At 47.2% G+C, this 21,375-nt stretch overlaps 1 protein-coding gene across 1 annotated transcript in view; it reads left to right on the top strand.

The window, feature by feature from the left end:
- Positions 1-19,324, top strand: part of LOC146010221 (uncharacterized) — a 60,463-nt gene extending 41,139 nt beyond the window's left edge. The window contains 2 exon segments of the mRNA XM_083151257.1: positions 17,164-18,022; positions 18,024-19,324. Of these exon segments, the coding sequence (XP_083007383.1) occupies positions 17,164-18,022; positions 18,024-18,360 (1,196 nt within the window). The 3' untranslated portion in view covers positions 18,361-19,324.
- The last annotated feature ends 2,051 nt before the right edge of the window (positions 19,325-21,375 follow it).

The raw sequence follows: 21,375 nt of genomic DNA, 5'->3' as shown, positions 1-21,375 counted from the left end.
TTTCTTGTAGCCCACAGACAGTGCCAGACACCCTCTGCCTCTCCATGTTACACAGCAAAGACACAGCTACTCACCAGACACACCAGGTGAGCATCCCACACCTCCATACCTCCCAACATGATCCTCTCCAGGAGGGACAATTAAGAAGAAAGTCCAGAAACAGAGCAATGTGTCCCTCCTGGAGAGGGTCATGTTGGGTATGCACCTCCCTCCCTCCCCCCCCCCCCATTCACGGCATCTCCACGATTAAATGGCACATGCAAAACACTGACATGGCTATGGTCGACAATGAAAAAGGTTGACAAGATTTATTTTTCACTTTTTCAATGTTTTCATATTCATTCTCATGTGGCGACATGGACACCAATGAAGTGCCACACTTATGTCAACATTTACATGTGTTGACCTTTCTGTGTTGATTTTTTTCTTGTGGCGATTCTCGGCACCCCCCGCGACCCCCCTCCCGCGATTTGACACCTCCCTCCTCCTGCAATTCACGGTACCCCACGACCCCCCCTCCCAGATTCGCGCCAACTCCCCGGGCCCCCCACAACCCCCCTACCGCGATTCCCCACCCCTGACCCCCCTTCCTGTTATTGCGGCAACCTCCCGCCACCCACCCTCCCGCGATTCACTGCAACACCCCGCGCCCCCCCCATCCCACGATTTGTGGCACCCACACCCCCCCCCTGCGACCCCCCCTCCTGCAATTCACGGCATCCACCCACGACCCTTCCTCCCGTAATTCGCGGACACCCCTCACCTCCTCCCCTCCCCCCACCCCCGCGCGTGATTTACGGCAACCCCAGGATTAAATGGCACATGCAAAACACTGGCACGGCTATGGTCCACAATGAAAAAGGTTGACATGAGTTTTTGAAGATTTATTTTTCTTTTTTTTAATGTTTTCATATTCATTCTCATGTGTCGACATGGACACCGATGAAGTGCCACACTTATGTCAACATTTACATGTGTTGAACTTTCTGTGTTGATTTTTTCTTGTAGCAATTTTTTTCCAGTGACAACTATGAACTATGTGCACGTCAACCTAGACATCATCAACCAATTCTTTGTATAATATATAACACCTGTTCTGTTTTACTGTAGGTGTTTTAAGTCAGACCTTTTACTGCTACTATTACTGTTTATGTAAATGCATTCTGAATGACAGCAACATCCTACCATCCTTCTACAAGAATATATAACCAACTAGGTGATTCATCGCGCCCCTTGCCCCCCCTCCCGCAATTCACGGACCCCCCGCGCACCCCCCTCGCGCAAATTCACGCCCCTCCCACGCTTTGCGGACCCCCGCCCTCTCCCGCGATTCGCCGACACCTGCGCCCCCTCCCTCCCTTGATTCACGGCACCCCCCGCGCCCCTCCCGCAATTCACGGCACCCCTAAGCCCCTCTTTAGTCCCCCGTATACTCACACACCCCTATCACTACCCAGCTTCCTGCTCTCCTGAACCGTAACTTCCACCACTGGGGAGTTGCTGACGCTGTTTTGCCCACATGCCCCTATCATGCCTCATAGCCCAGCCTCCTGCTCTCATGCACCCGAACTCCCACCCAGTAGGAGGAGACACTGACTAAGGGCCACCATCCTGTACTCCTGTACTGCCACACTGGACCCTCACCCACTGGCAGAAGCTGCACAGTATTATTTATTATTTATTTATTTTCAGTTTCTTATATAGCGCAGCAGATTCCGTTGCGCTTTACAATAGTAGACAGTGATAAGACAAACTGGGTAACAACAGACAGACTTGGAGGTAGGAGGGCCCTGCTGCAAGCTTACAATCTATAGGGATATAGGGGGGAAACATAAGGACAGGCACCAGTAATAGCATAGCAGTTACAAGTCCAGAAGGGAAGCTATATAATACATAAGTGCCTCGGAGGGTTATGCATGTAGAACTTAAATATGATAGGCTTGCCTGAAGAGGTGAGTTTTCAGGGAACGCTTGAAAGTTTGGAGAGTCTTAATGTGCGTGGAAGGGCATTCCATAGGATGGGAGCAGCCCGATAAAAGTCCTGTAATAATGAATGGGAGCTAGTGATCCGTGCAGGAGAGAGACGCAGATCTTGTGTAGAGCGTAGTGGTCGAGATGGGAGATATTTTTTGATAAGTGCAGAGATATATGCTGGTGCAGTATGGTTAATAGCTTTATAAGCAAGTAGAAGTGTTTTATATTGAATACGGTAATATACAGGCAACCAATGGAGGGACTGGCAGAGCGGATCAGCAGACGATGAGCGTCTTGCAAGGAAGATCAGCCTGCAGCAGCATTTAAAATTGATTGCAGTGGTGAGAGTCTGTTCTTGGGAAGACCAGTTAGGAGACTATTGCAATAGTCAATGCGGGATATAATGAGTGCATGGATAAGAGATTTGGTAGTGTCTTGTGTGAGATAGGGTCGTATTTTGGATATGTTTTTTAGATGCATGTAACATGATTTGGAGACAGATTGAATGTGGGGAAGAAAGGACAGTTCAGAGTCGAGGATGACCCCTAAGCAACGAGCTTGTGGGGTAGGGTAGATTATCGAGTTGTCAACAGCGATGGAGATGTCAGGATGGTAACTGTTCTTAGTTGGCGGGAATATAAGTAATTCCGTTTTGGAAATATTGAGTTTGAGTTGGCGACAAGACATCCAAGATGAGATGGCAGAGAGACAATCAGAAACTCGACCCAAAACCACTGGTGACAACTCTGGGGTTGATAGATAGATTTGAGTATCATCAGCATACAAGTGATACTGAAACCCGAAAGAGCTAATTAGTTTGCCAAGAGAGGAGGTATAGATTGAGAAGAGCAGAGGACCTAAGACTGAACCTTGCGGAACTCCGACTGACAGAGGTAATGAAGAGGAAGTAGAGTTAGAGAAGCGAACACTGAAAGAGCGATCAGGTAGGTAAGATGTGAACCAGGAAAGGGCTGTATCATTAATACCTAGGGAGTGTAGTGTTTGTAAGAGAAGTATCTCCCACCCTCCTCTTTAGTCCCCCTTATGCCCACACACCCCTATCACTACCCAGCCTCCTGTTTTCCTGTGTCGTGACCTCTGCCAGTGGGGAGCCGCTGACTCAGAAACACCCTACTATACTATTGCACACACACACCTAAACAACATGCGCACACAGCCCCCCCACACCCACAAATGTCACTGTAACATCCACACTATCAATGTACATCTTACTCTGTAACTGCTTTTTAATTAAACAAAACAATACACACCCCCTTCCACATCATATGCTCTCTATTTAACACATTTCACCTATAACTCAAGTTGCAATACAGGCATCTTTCATACAATTCTAACCATCTTTCTCATATAAAAATGTTCACAAATTAAGGGGGCGCAGCCCCTTACGATGGTGTGAAGAGCGCCCGTAGGGCGCGATGAGTCACCTAGTCATTTATATATGTCTAGTGTCTGTGTGTCTCTGAAATACTGCCATCTGCTGGCAGAGAGTAAAACTACATCTCTTTCTCTCATACATGCACAAACACAGAGGCAATCACAAGGTAGCAGACTAGCTTTCGAAGCTTTTGCTCCGAGTAGGCTTACGTGTGTGTTTCTATATATCAGAATCATCTTTATTGGACAGGTATACTTGCGTATGCTTGGAATTTTTTGTGGTAACAGTGCAGCATCAATCAGGGAACACAAGGGGGGTGGGAAGAGAGGCATAAACATACATCACATACAGTTGCTTCTGAGTGTAATGACCCCCATCCTACAAATTTACTGTTACTTAATTTGGGTGGCAAAGATAGCACTGTGGTCCACCAGCCCTTATCACAACTGAATCATGTAACCACCTGGGGGGCCGGGATCCCCTTCTCGCAACTGACAACCTGTAACCGCCGGGTGATCCCGTTTTGCCCCCCGACGCCAGGCCTGGTGCCCACCTTGGCTGGCCCGCAGTACTTCCGCCCCCGACGCCAGGCGTATCGCCATACCATGGCTGGTCCGCAGTACTTCCATCTACTGCTTTGCTTTCTTGAAGTTGCTTAATGTTGTTCCTTCTTCCTCTTGGGGTGGGTGGGAGGGATCCTTGCTGGAGTTGCTTCTGAGTGTAATGACCCCAATCCTCCCCCTTCCTTAAGTATGGCTTATCCCCTGGGGAGGGGCTGTTTACCTATTGTCCTTTACCTTATCTTCCCTTTTGCTCTAAGTTGGCACCTACCCTACCTGCCTTCCCCCCTGCACAGGCTGAGCTTTTATACTCATTCGCTGCTATTTGCAGCTGATTCTCTTTAAACCGCTGAGCGCCTGATGCCCCTCTCCAGTCAACTAACCTTGAACCCAAAGCTCCATCTCTTCCCCTTCTTTCCCCTTTTGTAACCTTCCCCTTGTACCTGAAATAACCAGTCGGAGTCTAGTATTTTTGGCGAATTAAATGGTCACAATTTATTAACTTGATTACAAATTTACTGTTCCTTAATTTGGGTGGCAAAGATAGCACTGCGGTCCACCAGCCCTTATCACAACTGAATCATGTAACCGCCTGGGGGTCCTGGATCCCCTTCTCGCAAATGACAACCTGTAACCGCCGGGTGATCCCGTTTTGCCCCCTGACGCCAGGCCTGGCGCCCACCTTGGCTGGACCGCAGTACTTCTGCCAACGCTAGGTCCTAGGACCGTAGCCCGCCACCCTACCGTGACCCTACCTCGCCCTGGACTCTAGTCTGATGGATTTTTCTGTCCCCTATATATAGACGCACACACACTGTATATATTAAGGTGACTAACTTTTTTACAATGAAAAGGACACAATTAAATTGAAGAAAAAAATATGAATAATAATAAGAAACAAGGAGTAAGCCTAAATAGAGTAGCAGGGTGGGTGGTGGTGGAACTAGCGGGCCCCAGCAACCCATACCTCCCAACTTCTAACCCACGGCAAGAGGGACATAAACATGCTCCATAGGCGCGCGCCCGAAATTTGTGGCGTGGCCTGGCGGCAAGGGGGTATGGTCTACAAACCCAATTAGTTGAAAATAAAAGCCATATAGTTTTGAAAGGAAAATTATATATACAAAGCATATGACTATGCACTTTCTCCTGACTGACTGGGAAAGTGGGTAATTAGCAGTGATGTAGCTATCGAGGGTGCAGCTGCTATGGGGTCCAAGCTGTTTTTAGGGCCCGCAGCTCCCCCCTGTACCAAGTCCTGACTGCACCAAAGATCAGCGGCATTCAGCGCTACCTGCTCCACCTTGCCACGGCCCCCTCACCTTGGCCCTGCCAACGCAAGCTGCAGCACATACATTGAGGATGAAGCTGCGCTCCCTCAACCCGCCTGGCCGATTTCCAGCAGTCCCGCGATTCGCGGACATTTAGGGGGTGTGGCCTAATACCGTCAAGTGCCCACCCCCATAAGAGGCCCCCTGGCTGTGCTCCCACCGACTGATGTAATGAGGTATGCTCATCCCCACTCTCTTTACGAAGCTGTCTAACTTCCCCCCTCTCTTTTTCTAACGCTGTCTCATCCCCCCTCTCTGACGCCATCTCCTCCCCCACTCTGACTCTGTCTCCCCCCTCTCTGATGCTGTCTTCTCCCCCACTCTGACTCTGTCTCCCCCTCTCTGATGCTGTCTATTCCCCCTCTCTGATGCTGTCTCCTCCCCCTCTTTCTCTGATGCCGTCTTCTCTACCTTTTCTCTGACGCTGTCACCTTCCTCTCTTTCTCTGATGTTGTCTCTGCCCCTCTCTCTCTCTGATCCCATCTCCTTTCCCCTCTCTCTGACGACATCTCCTCCCCCTCTCTCTGATTCCATCTCCTTCCCACTCTCTCTAATGCCATCTCCACCCGTTCTGTCTGACGCCATCTCCACCCGTTCTGTCTGACGCCATCTCCTCCCGGGCTTTTGGACCCGGATGTGACCCGGCAGTTGTTCCACCAGCATGATGCCGGGTAGGGGATGCCGGTGAATTGATTGAAATGGGTCCCTGGGTCGGATGACCCGGGTTACCCATTTACATGGCCCCTGACTCTGCGGAAGCCCTGTGTCTGACCCTGAACATTTGCCGGGTCGGACACAGGGTAACAGGACCCGGGTTATTTTAATTTTTTTGCGCTTTTACATCAAGACCCAGGCCGGTCAGTAGCGGCAATAACCCGGGTTGTGGCTCTGGTGTAAAAGGGTATAAGTGCACTTATAGCACACACAGAGCAATCACTACTATGCTTTCACTAGAAGTATAATACCTGGGGTTACCTGGTGCCAGCTGCAGCACTCTCCCTCCTGCCTGCCATGCACACCAGGAAGGGACGTTTCACTGGTAACACAGCTCCTCCCACTCTCTGCCCCACACATGAAATAATACACTTGGCTACAGCTGCAAGGGAGTCTGGGAGCTAAGTTCAAACCACAGGAAAATGGCCGCCGCTATATGTGGACACTGGGACATCAGTGCCGGTAATTGCCTTGTGTGAATGCATTGAGAGAGTTATGTGATGCGAGGTCACCGGTAGCTGATTCCATGCTGTAAGTACTACTAGAAACGATCCATAACAATTGTCCCCTGTGCGAGTGAACGGCGGCCATATTTCCGAAGACCAGTCTCCACGTTCAGAGGCGGCAGCATCTCGGCTTCCTGCTGGGGCAGCGCTGCTGATCTTACCTGAGGCCTCTCACTTCCAGCAGCCACGGTGATTAAGTTACGGGGGACCGATAGAAGGCATTGCTGTATCTGGTAGCAGGTGAGACTGAGTATTGTGCTACCTTGGTGTCCCGTTATACTGGGGGAGCAGCCTGTAGCGTCCCATTATACAGGGAGAGCAGCCTGTAGCGTCCTGTTTACAGGGGAGTGACCTGTGGTGTGAGCGGTCTGTGCTGTCCTGTTACAAATGTTATACAGAGGGAGCAGCCTCTGGTGTGGTGTTATTATTATATAGTTCAGCAGCCTCTGTTTTTTTTTTTATTACCATTAGGGAGCAGCTTTTGTTGTCCTGTTACAAAACAAATTCATTTTATATAATTTTTTTCTGGGTTACGAGTCTCTGATATCTTCTTAGTAGTAGTATGATGATTATACAGGGCGAGCAGCCTTTGGTGCCCTATTACAATTATTTTCAGACAACCATGTACTACAATGAACGTTGTAGTGGTATACTATAGCGCTTATACTCTATACATGTACCCATTGTTCTCTGTATGATATATTTACATGCGGAAACATTAGAGGCTGCTTTTGTGCCTCTGTGTAGATTTCTCTTATGTCCCTTTCCCACTGCAGCTCTTAAACGGTATAGTGCCGTTTTTTCCCCACAATTTACCGTTTAAGGCTGCAGTGGGAAAGTGCCAGAGTTGTTTAAAGTTAACCGGTATTTCAACACGTTTAAAAAGCAGAGTCCTACACGTTTCAGAGCCGTTTTTTAGGTATTTAGTAAAAAAAAAAATCGGCATGGGGTCCCCCCCACTGCCGTAACCAGCACCAGGCTGAAGAGCCGGGGCTGGTATTAAAAAATCAGGAAACCTGACAAATAGGGCTTCGCTGATTTTTTAAAACCAGCTCCAGGTCCGGGGCTGGTTCCCAAAATACGGGGGACAAAATGACTAGGGGTCCCCCGTATTTTAAGAACCACCCCCAGGCACACCCAGCCAGCAAGCTAATGCCACAGCCGGGGGACATTTATTATATAGGTCCCGCGGCCAAAGCATTAACCCTACCGACCAGTCAGCCTGGCCAGGGGTCCTGGGGGAGTGGGGACCCCCCCCCCCAATAAAGGGGTCCCCCCCTCCAGGACTTACCTGACCAGGCTGAAGCCTGGTGCTGTCCTCGATGCCCCTGGGCGGTGGGCATCGAGCTGATACTGGTGTAAAAAAATAGATGAAAAAACGGTACTTCTTTACTTTCACGGCGCCACTAGATAGGACAGATAGGATACTAGATAGGATACGATTTGGTATGCGATTTGACATAAGATCGCATAAGATATAGGATAAGATTTACTATCCATTTCATTACCCCACTATCCACTAGGGCGTGGAGTTGATTTTATATAGCGTGGCGAGCGCAGCGAGGCGAGCGGACACGGAATGTATTTTATGGAATTGCATGCAAATGGCATGCAATATTGGGGACTTGCTTTGAAACAACTATTGTTTTAAACTGTGGAACTATGAGTCCCATCAAGCCTCCCCGCAAGCTGGGACTTGGAGAACCACAAGTCCCAGCCTGCGGGGCATTAAAGGGCCCGCTGGGTCTTGTAGTTCCACAGTAAAAAAAATAGTTAAATACACACTGACACATTAGAAAAATAAAAGTTTAATACATACATTACACAAACACACTGATACTTACCTATCTTGATCCCGTAGGTAGGTCCCAGGGTCCGGTCCGGTGGCTTGGTTCCGGCTCCAGGGCTGAAGAGTCCGGGGTCCTGGATCCGTAGTAATCCAAAGGGGTACCTGGGGAAGGAAATCCTACTCACCTGCTCCTGTGGCGACCACCCCGGCATCTTCTCTTGAAGTCGCGCTGCTCCCGGCTGCTGGTACCCGCTCCGCTCCGCTGTACACTAGAGACGCAGAGGTCCTTCTTCCTCGGCGTCTCTACTCAGAATGATTTCTGCCCAATCAGCAGCCGACTTTCTCGGAAAGCAGCATGATGGTGGCCATACACTACTAGGATGTATCGCAGCAGTGTATGGCCCCCTCCGAGCCATCTGGTACCTGCATACGATACATCACATGCTGTCCTTTCACATACAATGTATCTAATACGACCCCATTCCCCGCTACTGGGACGGGGGCAGAGTCAGCGGGTGGGCAACAGGTCCGACCTCCTGCTCAGGTCCGATATGAATTGGACCCAAGGCGGACGTCAAACACATCTGATTTCTCGGCAGTTCCATCGGGATCAGGTGAAATTGGCCCAAATCGGACTAGTGTATGGGCACCTTTTACCTAATATGTTACATGTGTACTGTGTGGTGTTTATTGTAATTATATTTATACCTAGATAACGGAGCAGTGAGGAAACGGAGTGTTTACTAGACATCACATGAGGATGAGACACGTCACTGATTCCCTGAGGATGGACAAGGACCAGAGTCACATGACTGAGAGGATACTAAATATCACCCTGGAGATCATCTACCTGCTGACTGGGGAGGTGAGGGGATCTGGGAGTGTCACTGTGACATCACCTATATCTATAGTAATAATACAGGGACGTGACTGGGGAGGTGAGGGAATCTGGGAGTGTCACTGTGACATCACTTATATCTATAGTAATAATACAGGGACGTCACTGGGGAGGTGAGGGGATCTGGGGGTGTCACTGTGACATTACTTATATCTATAGTAATAATACAGGGACGTGACTGGGGAGGTGTGGGAATCTGGGAGCGTCACTGTGACATCACTTATATCTATAGTAATAATACAGGGACGTCACTGGGGAGGTGAGGGGATCTGGGAGCGTCACTGTGACATCACTTATATCTATAGTAATAATACAGGGACGTGACTGGGGAGGTGTGGGAATCTGGGAGCGTCACTGTGACATCACTTATATCTATAGTAATAATACAGGGACGTCACTGGGGAGGTGAGGGGATCTGGGAGCGTCGCTGTGACATCACTTATATCTATAGTAATAATACAGGGACGTGACTGGGGAGGTGAGGGGATCTGGGAGTGTCACTGTGACATCACTTATATCTATAGTAATAATACAGGGACGTGACTGGGGAGGTGAGGGGATCTGGGAGCGTCACTGTGACGTCACTTATATCTATAGTAATAATACAGGGATGTGACTGGGGAGGTGAGGGGATCTGGGAGTGTCACTGTGACATCACTTATATCTATAGTAATAATACAGGGATGTGACTGGGGAGGTGAGGGGATCTGGGAGTGTCACTGTGACATCACTTATATCTATAGTAATAATACAGGGACGTGACTGGGGAGGTGAGGGGGTCTGGGAGTGTCACTGTGACATCACTTATATCTATAGCAGTGGTTCTCTAACTGTGGGTCCTGACCCCAAAGTGGGTCCCGACCTTCTCATTGTGGGGTCGCAAATCCATTTTGCTGACCATCAGGTTGATGACTTTTTTCATCTCAGTCAGTGATTCAAGGAGTCTGTTATTTTAGACTCCTCCCATCATTTTGTACCTCCACAATGCTGCCATGTTTGTGCTGTCTGCTGACTACACATGTGATGTGATGACCTTCTGCAGTAACTTGCTGGGGTCCCGTAATTAATTTTTATTGTCTGATGGGGTCCCATCATTATTTTTATTGTCTGATGGGGTCCCATAGCAAAATAGTTTGAGAACCCCTGATCTATAGTAATAATACAGGGACGTGACTGGGGAGGTGAGGGGATCTGGGAGCGTCACTGTGACATCACTTATATCTATAGTAATAATACAGGGACGTGACTGGGGAGGTGAGGGGATCTGGGAGTGTCACTGTCACATCAGTTATATCTATAGTAATAATACAGGGACGTGACTGGGGAGGTGAAGGGGATCTGGGAGCGTCACTGTGACATCACATATATCTATAGCAATAATACAGGGACATGACTGGGGAGGTGAGGGGATCTGGGAGCGTCACTGTGACATCACTTATATCTATAGTAATAATACAGGGACGTGACTGGGGAGGTGAGGGGATCTGGGAGCGTCACTGTGACATCACTTATATCTATAGTAATAATACAGGGAGGTGACTGGGGAGGTGAGGGGATCTGGGAGCATCACTGTGACATCACTTATATCTATAGTAATAATACAGGGACGTGACTGGGGAGGTGAGGGGATCTGGGAGCGTCACTGTGACATCACTTATATCTATAGTAATAATACAGGGACGTGACTGGGGAGGTGAGGGGATCTGGGAGTGTCACTGTGACATCACTTATATCTATAGTAATAATACAGGGACATGACTGGGGAGGTGAGGGGATCTGGGAGCGTCACTGTGACATCACTTATATCTATAGTAATAATACAGGGACGTGACTGGAGAGGTGAGGGGATCTGGGAGCGTCACTGTGACATCACTTATATCTATAGTAATAATACAGGGACGTGACTGGAGAGGTGAGGGGATCTGGGAGCGTCACTGTGACATCACTTATATCTATAGTAATAATACAGGGACATGACTGGGGAGGTGAGGGGATCTGGGATTGTCACTATGACATCACTTATATCTATAGTAATAATACATGGACATGACTGGGAAGGTGAGGGGATCTGGGAGCGTCACTGTGACGTCATTTATATCTATAGCAATAATACAGGGACGTGACTGGGGAGGTGAGGGGATCTGAGAGTGTCAGTGATATCACTGATATATTATTACTACAGTGGATTTTGGGAATTACATCTCATAGCACTAATAGAGGGTGAGGACTGGGAGTGTATTATTTATTAATTTATTTATATATATTTACAGTTTCTTATATAGCGCAGCAGATTCCGTTGCACTTTACAGTTTTAGACAGTGATAAAACGAACTGGGTAACAACAGACAGACTTGGAGGTAGGAGGGCCCTGCTGCAAGCTTACAATCTATAGGGACATAGGAGGGAAACACAAGGACAGGTACCAGTAATAGCATAGCAGTCCCACCAAGTTACAAGTCCAGAAGGGAAGCTATATAATACATAAGTGCCTCATAGGGGGCCTTATTCGAGTTCACTCTTTCTGACAAAATCCTTCTTAGATGGACAAAACCATGTGCACTGCAGGGGGGCAGATGTATCTTGTGCAGATCTAATTAGATTTGGGTGGGGTTTTACTTCAAAGTGAGATCTATATTGCAGTGTTAAAATAAAGCAGTCACTATTTACCCTGCAAAGAATCACCAAAAAATCACCAAATCTATTTCTCTCTGCACATGTTACATCTGCCCCCCTGCAGTGCACATGGTTTTGTCCATCTAAGAAGGATTTTGTCAGAAAGAGTGAACTCGAATAAGGCCCAGGGTTATGCGTTTGGAACTTAAATATGATAGGCTTGCCTGAAGAGGGGAGTTTTCAGGGAACACTTGAAAGTGTGGAGGCTAGTGGAGAGTCTTATTGGGCGTGGAAGGGCATTCCATAGGGTGGGAGCAGCCCAATGAAAGTCCTGCAATAGTGAATGGGAGCTAGTGATCCGTGCAGAAGAGAGACGCAGATCTTGTGCAGAGCGCAGTGGTCGAGATGGGAGATATTGTGTGATAAGTAAAAAGATATAAGCTGGTTCAGTATGGTTAATAGCTTTATAGGCGAGTAGAAGGGTATTTTATTGAATACGGTAAGGTACGGGCAAAGTATGCGAGTGCATGCAGTAATAGTATATTTTCCAATACACAGGGTTACAAAGTAGTGAAGAAGACATCCAGTGACCATGAGACACCCAGTTGCCATCCCTGTGTGGCAGGAGAACTGAGCAGGACCCAGAGCCCCATCACAGTGCCTCCACCTCATTCACTGATACATGGGAGAGACAAGGAGCAGAAGATCCTGGAACTCACCAATAAGATCATCCAGCTGCTGACCGGAGAGGTGACTGCTGGGAATGGGACATTATACAGTAACACCGGGGGATGTGACCAGAGAGGTGACTGCTGGGAATGGGGCATTATACAGTAACACCGGGGGATGTGACCGGAGAGGTGACTGCTGGGAATGGGGCATTATACAGTAACACCGGGGGATGTGACTGGAGAGGTGACTGCTGGGAATGGGGCATTATACAGTAACACCGGGGGATGTGACCGGAGAGGTGACTGCTGGGAATGGGGCATTATACAGTAACACCGGGGGATGTGACCGGAGAGGTGACTGCTCGGAATGGGACATTATAAAGTAACACCGGGAGAGGTGACTGCTGGGAATTGGACATTATACAGTAACATCGGGGGATGTGACCGGAGAGGTGACTGCTGGGAATGGGACATTATACAGAAACACCCAGAGAGGTGACTGCTGGAAATGGGACGTTATACAGTAACACCCAGAGAGGTGACTGCTGGGAATGGGACATTATACAGTAACACCGGGGGATGTGACTGCTGGGAATGGGGCATTATACAGTAGGGGGATGTGACCGGAGAGGTGACTGCTGGGAATGGGACGTTATACTGTAACATCAGGGGATGTGACCGGAGAGGTGACTGCTGGGAATGGGACATTATACAGTAACACCAGGGGATGTGACTGGAGAGGTGACTGCTGGGAATGGGGCATTATACAGTAACACCGGGGATGTGACTGGAGAGGTGACTGCTGGGAATGGGGCATTATACAGTAACACCGGGGGATGTGATCGGAGAGGTGACTGCTGGGAATGGGGCATTATACAGTAACACTGGGGGATGTGATCGGAGAGGTGACTGCTGGGAATGGGGCATTATACAGTAACATCGGGGGATGTGACCGAAGAGGTGACTGCAGGGAATGGGACGTTATACAGTAACACCGGGGGATGTAACCGGAGAGGTGACTGCTCGGAATGGGACATTATACAGTAACCCCGGGAGAGGTGACTGCTGGGAATTGGACATTATATAGTAACATCGGGGGATGTGACCGGAGAGGTGACTGCTGGGAATTGGACGTTATACAGTAACATCAGGGGATGTGACCGGAGAGGTGACTGCTGGGAATGGGACATTATACAGTAACACCGGGGGATGTGACCGGAGAGGTGACTGCTGGGAATGGGGCATTATACAGTAACACCGGGGGATGTGCCTGGGTGATGACTGTATCACTGTGTGTGTCGGTTTCCTAGAAGGTGTCAGGATGTCACTGTCTATCTCTCCATGTAGGAAGAGGAGTATATAGAGGAACACAAGGGTCTGTGCAGGGATGTTATGATGGAGAATCACCGGCCCCTCACATCACTGGGTAAGAGGAGACTTTATTTTATTGTACAGGGGAGAGCAGCTATGGGGTCCCCTATATACACATATCATCTACTAATCCACATGTACAATATATTCAGTCACTGTGTGTCTCCTATAGATGGGCCCAGTAACAGAGATACCCCAGAGAGATGTCCCCGTACTCTGTATTCCCAGCACTATACAGAGGAGACTCATAGGACCCCACAGGAGGATCAGGTAGGTGGGAATTAGGGTCTCCCCAATATTCTGACTGTCACTATATGAATTGCAGTGGTTGTGTGTGTGTGTGTGTGTGTGTGTGTGTGTGTGTGTGTGTCTGTCTTATGCACGGATATTGTACTGTGTAATCTACCTAGCATCAGACATTACTAATGTGATATTTTTTTGTAGGTTCAATGTGAAGATATTAAGGCAGAAGACACAGAGGAAGAAGAGACGTACGTGACTGACATTAAGGCAGAAGACACAGATGAAGACGAGACGTACGTGACGGATATGAAGATAAGAGAAGAGTCTTATGTGTCTGATAAGAAAGAAGATACAGAGACAGAAGACACACATATGAGGGGTGATCAGCAGTGTAATAAAGAGGAAATCACTAAAGATATCAGCACAGGTTAGTAATAATCACTTATTGCATACAGTATTTTCCTTGTTCTGTTAATACAGCTTTATACTCCTGCTCTCCCCTCACATCATGTCACTGTGTGTTACCAGCCCAGAGATCTGACCAGTCTCCTCCTCACACTCTGGTGTATCCCATACATCAGGTACCATCAGCCCCTATTATACTCCTGCTCTCCCCCTCACATCATGTCACTGTGTGTTACCAGCCCAGAGATCTGACCAGTCTCCTCCCCGCACTCTCTGGTGTATCTTATACATCAGCAGCCATCAGCCCCTATTATACTCCTGCTCTCCCCCTCACATCATGTCACTGTGTGTTACCAGCCCAGAGATCTGACCAGTCTCCTCCCCACACTCTCTGGTGTATCCCATACATCAGGAGCCATCAGACCCTATTATACTCCTGCTCTACTCACATCATGTCACTGTGTGTTACCAGCCCAGAGATCTGACCAGTCTCCTCCCCACACTCTCTGGTGTATCTCATACATCAGGAGCCATCTGCCCCTATTGTACTACTGCTCTCCCCTCACATCGTGTCACTGTGTCTTACCAGCCCAGAGATCTGACCAGTCTCCTCCCCACACTCTCTGGTGTATCTCATACATCATGTACCATCAGCCCCTATTATACTCCTGCTCTACCCTCACATCATGTCACTGTGTGTTACCAGCCCAGAGATCTGACCAGTCTCCTCCCCGCACTCTCTGGTGTATCTCATACATCAGGAGCCATCAGCCCCTATTATACTCCTGCTCTCCCCCCTCACATCATGTCACTGTGTCTTACCAGCCCAGAGATCTGACCTGTCTCCTCCCCACACTCTCTGGTGTATCTCATACATCAGGAGCCATCAGCCCCTATTATACTCCTGCTTTCCCCCTCACATCATGTCACTGTGTGTTACCAGCCCAGAGATCTGACCAGTCTCCTCCCCACACTCTCTGGTAGAAAAGGATAATCATGATAATCAGGCGCTAATACTTTACATTGAAAATATAATAATCAATCAAAATGAATGCTGTCTAACGAGATAATTCTAAGACGACTTATGGCTATTGCAGCTCCCAATAGGTATTCTGTATAACTTAATTAGATACAAATAAAATAACAATTAAGAGAGTGCTATAACAGAAGTATAGATTATTAGCATTAACTAGTAAATAAAAAAAGATATTAGGTGTACATATTTGACACTATAATAATTGCCACAGATATAATCTTCTGTAGGTGGTTACTGTAATTGCATTTTTGCATTCATATCACAGCGTGTGTATGCTGACAGAACAGACCCGTACCACCATCACTAGTGCTGATCCTGTAAGGTGCATATACGCAGCTCAGTAGCCAGAAGCCAATTATTTTATATTGATAGAATAGGTGAATGACACTTTCAGTCGATAGCGGCTACAGTACAGTATAGTATAACTGCGTCTAAGCAGCATCTGGATAAGGAGGTAATGAGAGAGAGAGAGAGACTAGGGGCAGAGATAAAGAGATGGGGCAGAAGGAAGAGAGCAGGGGAGAGGGGGGGGCAGATGGGGTGTAGGAAAGAGAATGGGGGGACTGGGAGAGAGTGAAAAGTAGGAAAGGGTGGGAGCAGAAAGGGGAGGTGACCGGGGCAAGGTGATGTGGTAATATGAGGGGGGAAAGAGAAGGTATGACTTTTTTTTTTTTCTTTACCAGTATCGGCAGGAATCCCGTTCACCGGTGCCGGGCTCCCCTACAAGTTCCCCTCTCCCCCTGCCTGATCCATTGTGACTAATGTCACACCTTTACATGCTCCCGCCCATTTCAGCCGCCAATCACCGCTGGCTCCTGCAGCGGGTTATATGGGCGGATTGCAGATTGCCTGTACACATAGGGCCCGATCTGTAGTCCATCCGGTTGTGGGTGGGGGGGGGGGGACACTGGCGGTGATGGGCCATGGATGGGAACGCCCAGTGTTTCATGGGCATTCCCATGTAAATTCCAGCCTCATGCAAGGTGCCAGGGGCGGGTAGCTGACTTCACATGGCGTCAGCTGCCCTGAGCCCTGGAGATTTCAATGATCTCTCCAGCATTGGGCACATGCGAGGGGATCCGGGTGGGGTAGTGGCTATTCGTCAGGTCGGCACTTTGGGACTTGGTACCAGGTCATCCAGAAACAGGCCCATAGCACAATGCACCAATATATCGGTCATCGGCTCTGTTGTAGAGATCACGTTGGTTACAGACATATTACTGGTGCCCAATGGCTGACGGACCAGCGATATATCGGCCAGTGTGTGCGCAGCATTAGACATGTTCAGTTTAAGTGATAAAACATCCATGAACATTTGTCTCTCAATATAAACAATTCTGTCTGTTGTCATTCATCTGTTTCCTGTAGATGGGCGCACAAGCAGGAATACCTCGGAGGGAGATCTCATTGTGGCTCCAGGTTATATACTAGAAGATGAGAACATCAGACAAGATTCTCCAGAAGAAAAACCCATTATCCCCAATACACACCCAACATTTCCCAGTGCAGATATTTCATCTGGTCCCTCTAGTCATGAGGAACCTTCTCCTGATCATTCAGACCTTACTACACACAGTACAGACCATAAAGATGATACAATATCTTCCAGTTCTATAAGTCAGTCAGTTTTCGCTTTACATCAGAGACATCACACAGGGGAGAAACCATTTTCATGTTCTGAATGTGGGAAATCATTTTCTTGTAAGTCACATCTTGTTACACATGAGAGGGTACATACAGGTGGTAAACCATTTTCATGTTCTGAGTGTGGGAAATGTTATAGCAATAAATCCAGTCTTGTTATGCATGAGAGGTTACATACAGGTGAGAAACCATTTTCATGCTCTGAATGTGGGAAATGTTTTCTAAATAAATCTAATCTTGTTACACATGAGAGGGTACATACAGGTGAGAAACCATTTCCATGCTCTAAATGTGGGAAATGTTTTATAAATAAATCTAATCTTGTTATACATGAGAGGGTACATACAGGTGAGAAACCATGTTCATGCTCTGAATGTGGGAAATGTTTTACACTTAAATCCAGTCTTATTCTACATGAGAGGGTACATACAGGTGAGAAACCATTTTCATGTTCTGAATGTGGGAAATGTTTTGCAAAAAAACCCAGTCTGGTTACACATGAGCGGGTACATACAGGTGAGAAACCATTTTCATGTTCTGAGTGTGGGAAATGTTATAGCAATAAATCCAATCTTGTTACACATCAGAGGGTACATACAGGTGAGAAACCATTTCCATGCTCTGAATGTGGGAAATGTTTTATAAATAAATCTAATCTTGTTACACATGAGATGATACATACAGGTGAGAAACCATTTTCATGCTCTGAATGTGGGAAATGTTTTACACTTAAATCCAGTCTTATTCTACATGAGAGGGTACATACAGGTGAGAAACCATTTTCATGTTCTGAATGTGGGAAATGTTTTGCAAAAAAATCCAGTCTGGTTACACATGAGCGGGTACATACAGGTGAGAAACCATTTTCATGCTGAATGTGGGAAATGTTTTACCAATAAATCACATCTTGTTAGACATCAGAGGGTACATACAGGTGAGAAACCATTTCCATGCTCTGAATGTGGGAAATGTTTTATAAATAAATCTAATCTTGTTACACATGAGATGATACATACAGGTGAGAAACCATTTTCATGCTCTGAATGTGGGAAATGTTTTACACTTAAATCCAGTCTTATTCTACATGAGAGGGTACATACAGGTGAGAAACCATTTTCATGTTCTGAATGTGGGAAATGTTTTGCAAAAAAATCCAGTCTGCTTACACATGAGCGGGTACATACAGGTGAGAAACCATTTTCATGCTGAATGTAGGAAATGTTTTACCAATAAATCACATCTTGTTAGACATCAGAGAAGCCTTTTCCATGCTTGCAGTGTGGGAAATGTTTTATAAATAAATGTATATTTTGTAAATACCAGAAAAATAACATTTTGATGAGCAGATCTACATTAAACATGAGCATTGATGTGAGGATACCCCTGTTGCATGCAAAGGGATCATCTGAGAGTAGTCTCCCCAACACAATGCAGGCTCGATTCACCCCCTAGAAACTGTGGGAGCTACCAATGGGTTCTTAAATGTAAGGCTAGCAGAAACTGTCCTGGCTGATGTTCCTCCACAACCAGCCCCCTCCTCCCTCTCCAGAGCTGCCGGCTTATGCTGGGTACACACCAGCATGATGCAGCTTGTGAGCGGGTTGTTAGGGGAATGTATGACCCGCTCACGATCTGGTGGAGCCTATGACACGCTCAGGAACTGCATCTGATGTGATCGCGACCCGAACCCACTTCAATGGTCGTTTCTCAGAAACTATCTGCTGCAGGTAGGATCTTAGAGAAGACTGAACGATCCGCGGGGCTGCACATCGGATTGGGATCGCATCAGAACGGCAGTGAAATGGACAATTTACATAAAATCGGTCGAGATTGTATCTAAGTTGGCTCATTTTGGGCCAAATCATCCTGATGTGTACCCCACATTACTGTAATCATACTGCAGGCTTCAGGCACCAGCTCAGCAGGAAGCCAGGCTGCTCCTGGGACATTTACATCCTGGGATACAAACATCTGCCCAGTCACTGCCCAGATCTTATTTTTATTCAGTATTTCTTATTACAATATGCATATGATACAGAGATGAGACATTACATCCTATCCTTTCCCCTACCTTATATCTGTGCAGTGTATATGTGCTTTATGTCTGACAAGCGATGCCATTATACCGATTATACTAAACTTACATTGTGCCTCATCTATCTCACCTTCTGTGTACGGCCATTTATAATAAAGCTATTCCTGTGTTTGGTCCTGTGTAATAGTGTGGATTTGTGTAATGTATATGCATTGTTGTGTATACTCCTGTATAAGCCTCATAGAATTCTGACAGCGTCCATCTCTCCCACGTTTGATGACACTTTCTTACATTATTACTTTTGGTGTATGTGTACTTCTCATTATCTACTGTATGGTTTACCAGATGGACCCAGTGGTATAAATCCGGTGCCTCATGCGCCTCCATTTCCCTGCTATTATTACTTTTGCCAGAGCAGCTAGGTTCTCCACCGGCGGTATAAACGGGTCATTGCCCTTACCTGTGGGTTTATGCCCAAAATACATAGTTACATCCAGATATTGTACCGGTAGTCCCACCTTGACCATTATATTTTGGACTTTCTCCCAAAATCTCCTTCGCGTGATGCTGCCAAATCCTATGCATACATGTACCCTGCTGTATACTGCATTTTGGGCATAAATCATTTCTCTTTCAATGGTCCTGGTGACACAGCTTCACATTATGATGTAGGAGGGTCCGCAGGAGCCAGGCACCTATACCAAAGCTTTTAGAGTGGTAGGCTCCTCCCACTGCATCCCAGAATCCCCAGTTCTTTTTAGGTGCCCACCGGAGTGGGTGCTATACTGAAGAGGCTGCTGCGCAGATTAGAGATAGATGTTTTTTATTTTATTAATTTTACACTTATTAGGTATGACGCAGTGCTGAGGAACTTCCGGTTTCGTTGAACGGAGCAATGCGTTCCAATTAGAAACAGGAAATGCGTTCCACCCGGAGTTCTAACTTCTAGAGGACATTTCAACAGTTTTTAAGCAACTGGGGTTAGCGGTTTTACCTTATGGAATACACTGCATGATTTTTTAATGGTACTAAATATTAGTAGTAAATATACAGTATTTTTAAGATTTGACCTCTTGACCCGGAGGTTAATGAGGGGATATGTTTAAATAGAGGAAGTGACTCACTCTCCAGACTACTGCCTGACAAAGGGAGATTTGGATCCCGATAACCGTTGCAGCAGCCTGGAGTGAGTCACCCGAGGGGGTCTATTACCGGTACTGGATTCGTTTGAAGCACCTGAAGCCTTTGGTTTTCCGGAGAACCGGAGGCTTTCCAGATTTGAAAAACCTTTTTACAGATTCTGGTAAACCTCCACCTTTAGCTTTATATAAGGGACAACATCATTGTTCACTATCTAAATGTGTGGTTTTATGTATGTTTTATTAGTGTGTATAAATAAATATATCTGTTATTTTGACGATATCACACTATTATGAGAATTTTATCTTTTACATATCTCAACCATACAAATGAATGGAGAGCCTCTAGTTAGGCGAAGAATTGGTTGACAAGGAGAGTATATTTCTTTTATTCATCTGATATTCTGACCTTTGGGTCATCTCCTCACTTTTTTCTGGAAGTGTGTCAGCGCACAAAATCACTTATTCTTTCTTTACCAATTTATCCATTGTTACTAAGGGAGTAACTTTAAGCGATTAGTGCAGCAGACATTCAATTCAGCGCATAGCGCAGTGGTGGCCAACCTGTGGCTCTTGAGCCTCATGCGGCTCTCCCCCTTGTAAAGTGTGGCTCCTGCTCCCACTGCTTCCCGCCGCCCACTGTCCGTCCCAGTCCCCCCTGCTGCCGGTTCCCTGAATCCCTTCTCCTTCTGAGGGGAGGAGAGCGCGCATCTCTCCTACCCCTTACTGTGCATCCTTGTGACTGGGCCGTCAGCCAATCAGGAGCCGGCCAGCGAGCTTTGATTGGTGGACGGCCCAGTCACAGGGAAGTGAGGGGGAAGGAGACGCGCGGTGTGCTGTGCTCTCCTCCCCTCAGTGACATCACAGGACTGCAGGGGGACGCCAGACTGTCCTCTCTTTGCCCGGCAGCAGCAGTAACAACGGTGAGTGCTGCTGCTGGGAAATTTGCACTGTGAGGGCATACCAGCTTTTTGGCACTGTGGGGGCAGACCAGCTTTCTGGCACCGTGTGGGGGGCATATGTGTATCTGGCACTATTGGGGGCATATGT

This window comes from Crinia signifera, chromosome 6 (genome assembly GCF_055691185.1).
Source record: "Crinia signifera chromosome 6, ASM5569118v1, whole genome shotgun sequence".
NCBI classification, from domain to species: domain Eukaryota; kingdom Metazoa; phylum Chordata; class Amphibia; order Anura; family Myobatrachidae; genus Crinia; species Crinia signifera.
Note: the sequence above shows the minus strand (reverse complement) of the source record. Positions and strands in the feature narration are given on the sequence as shown.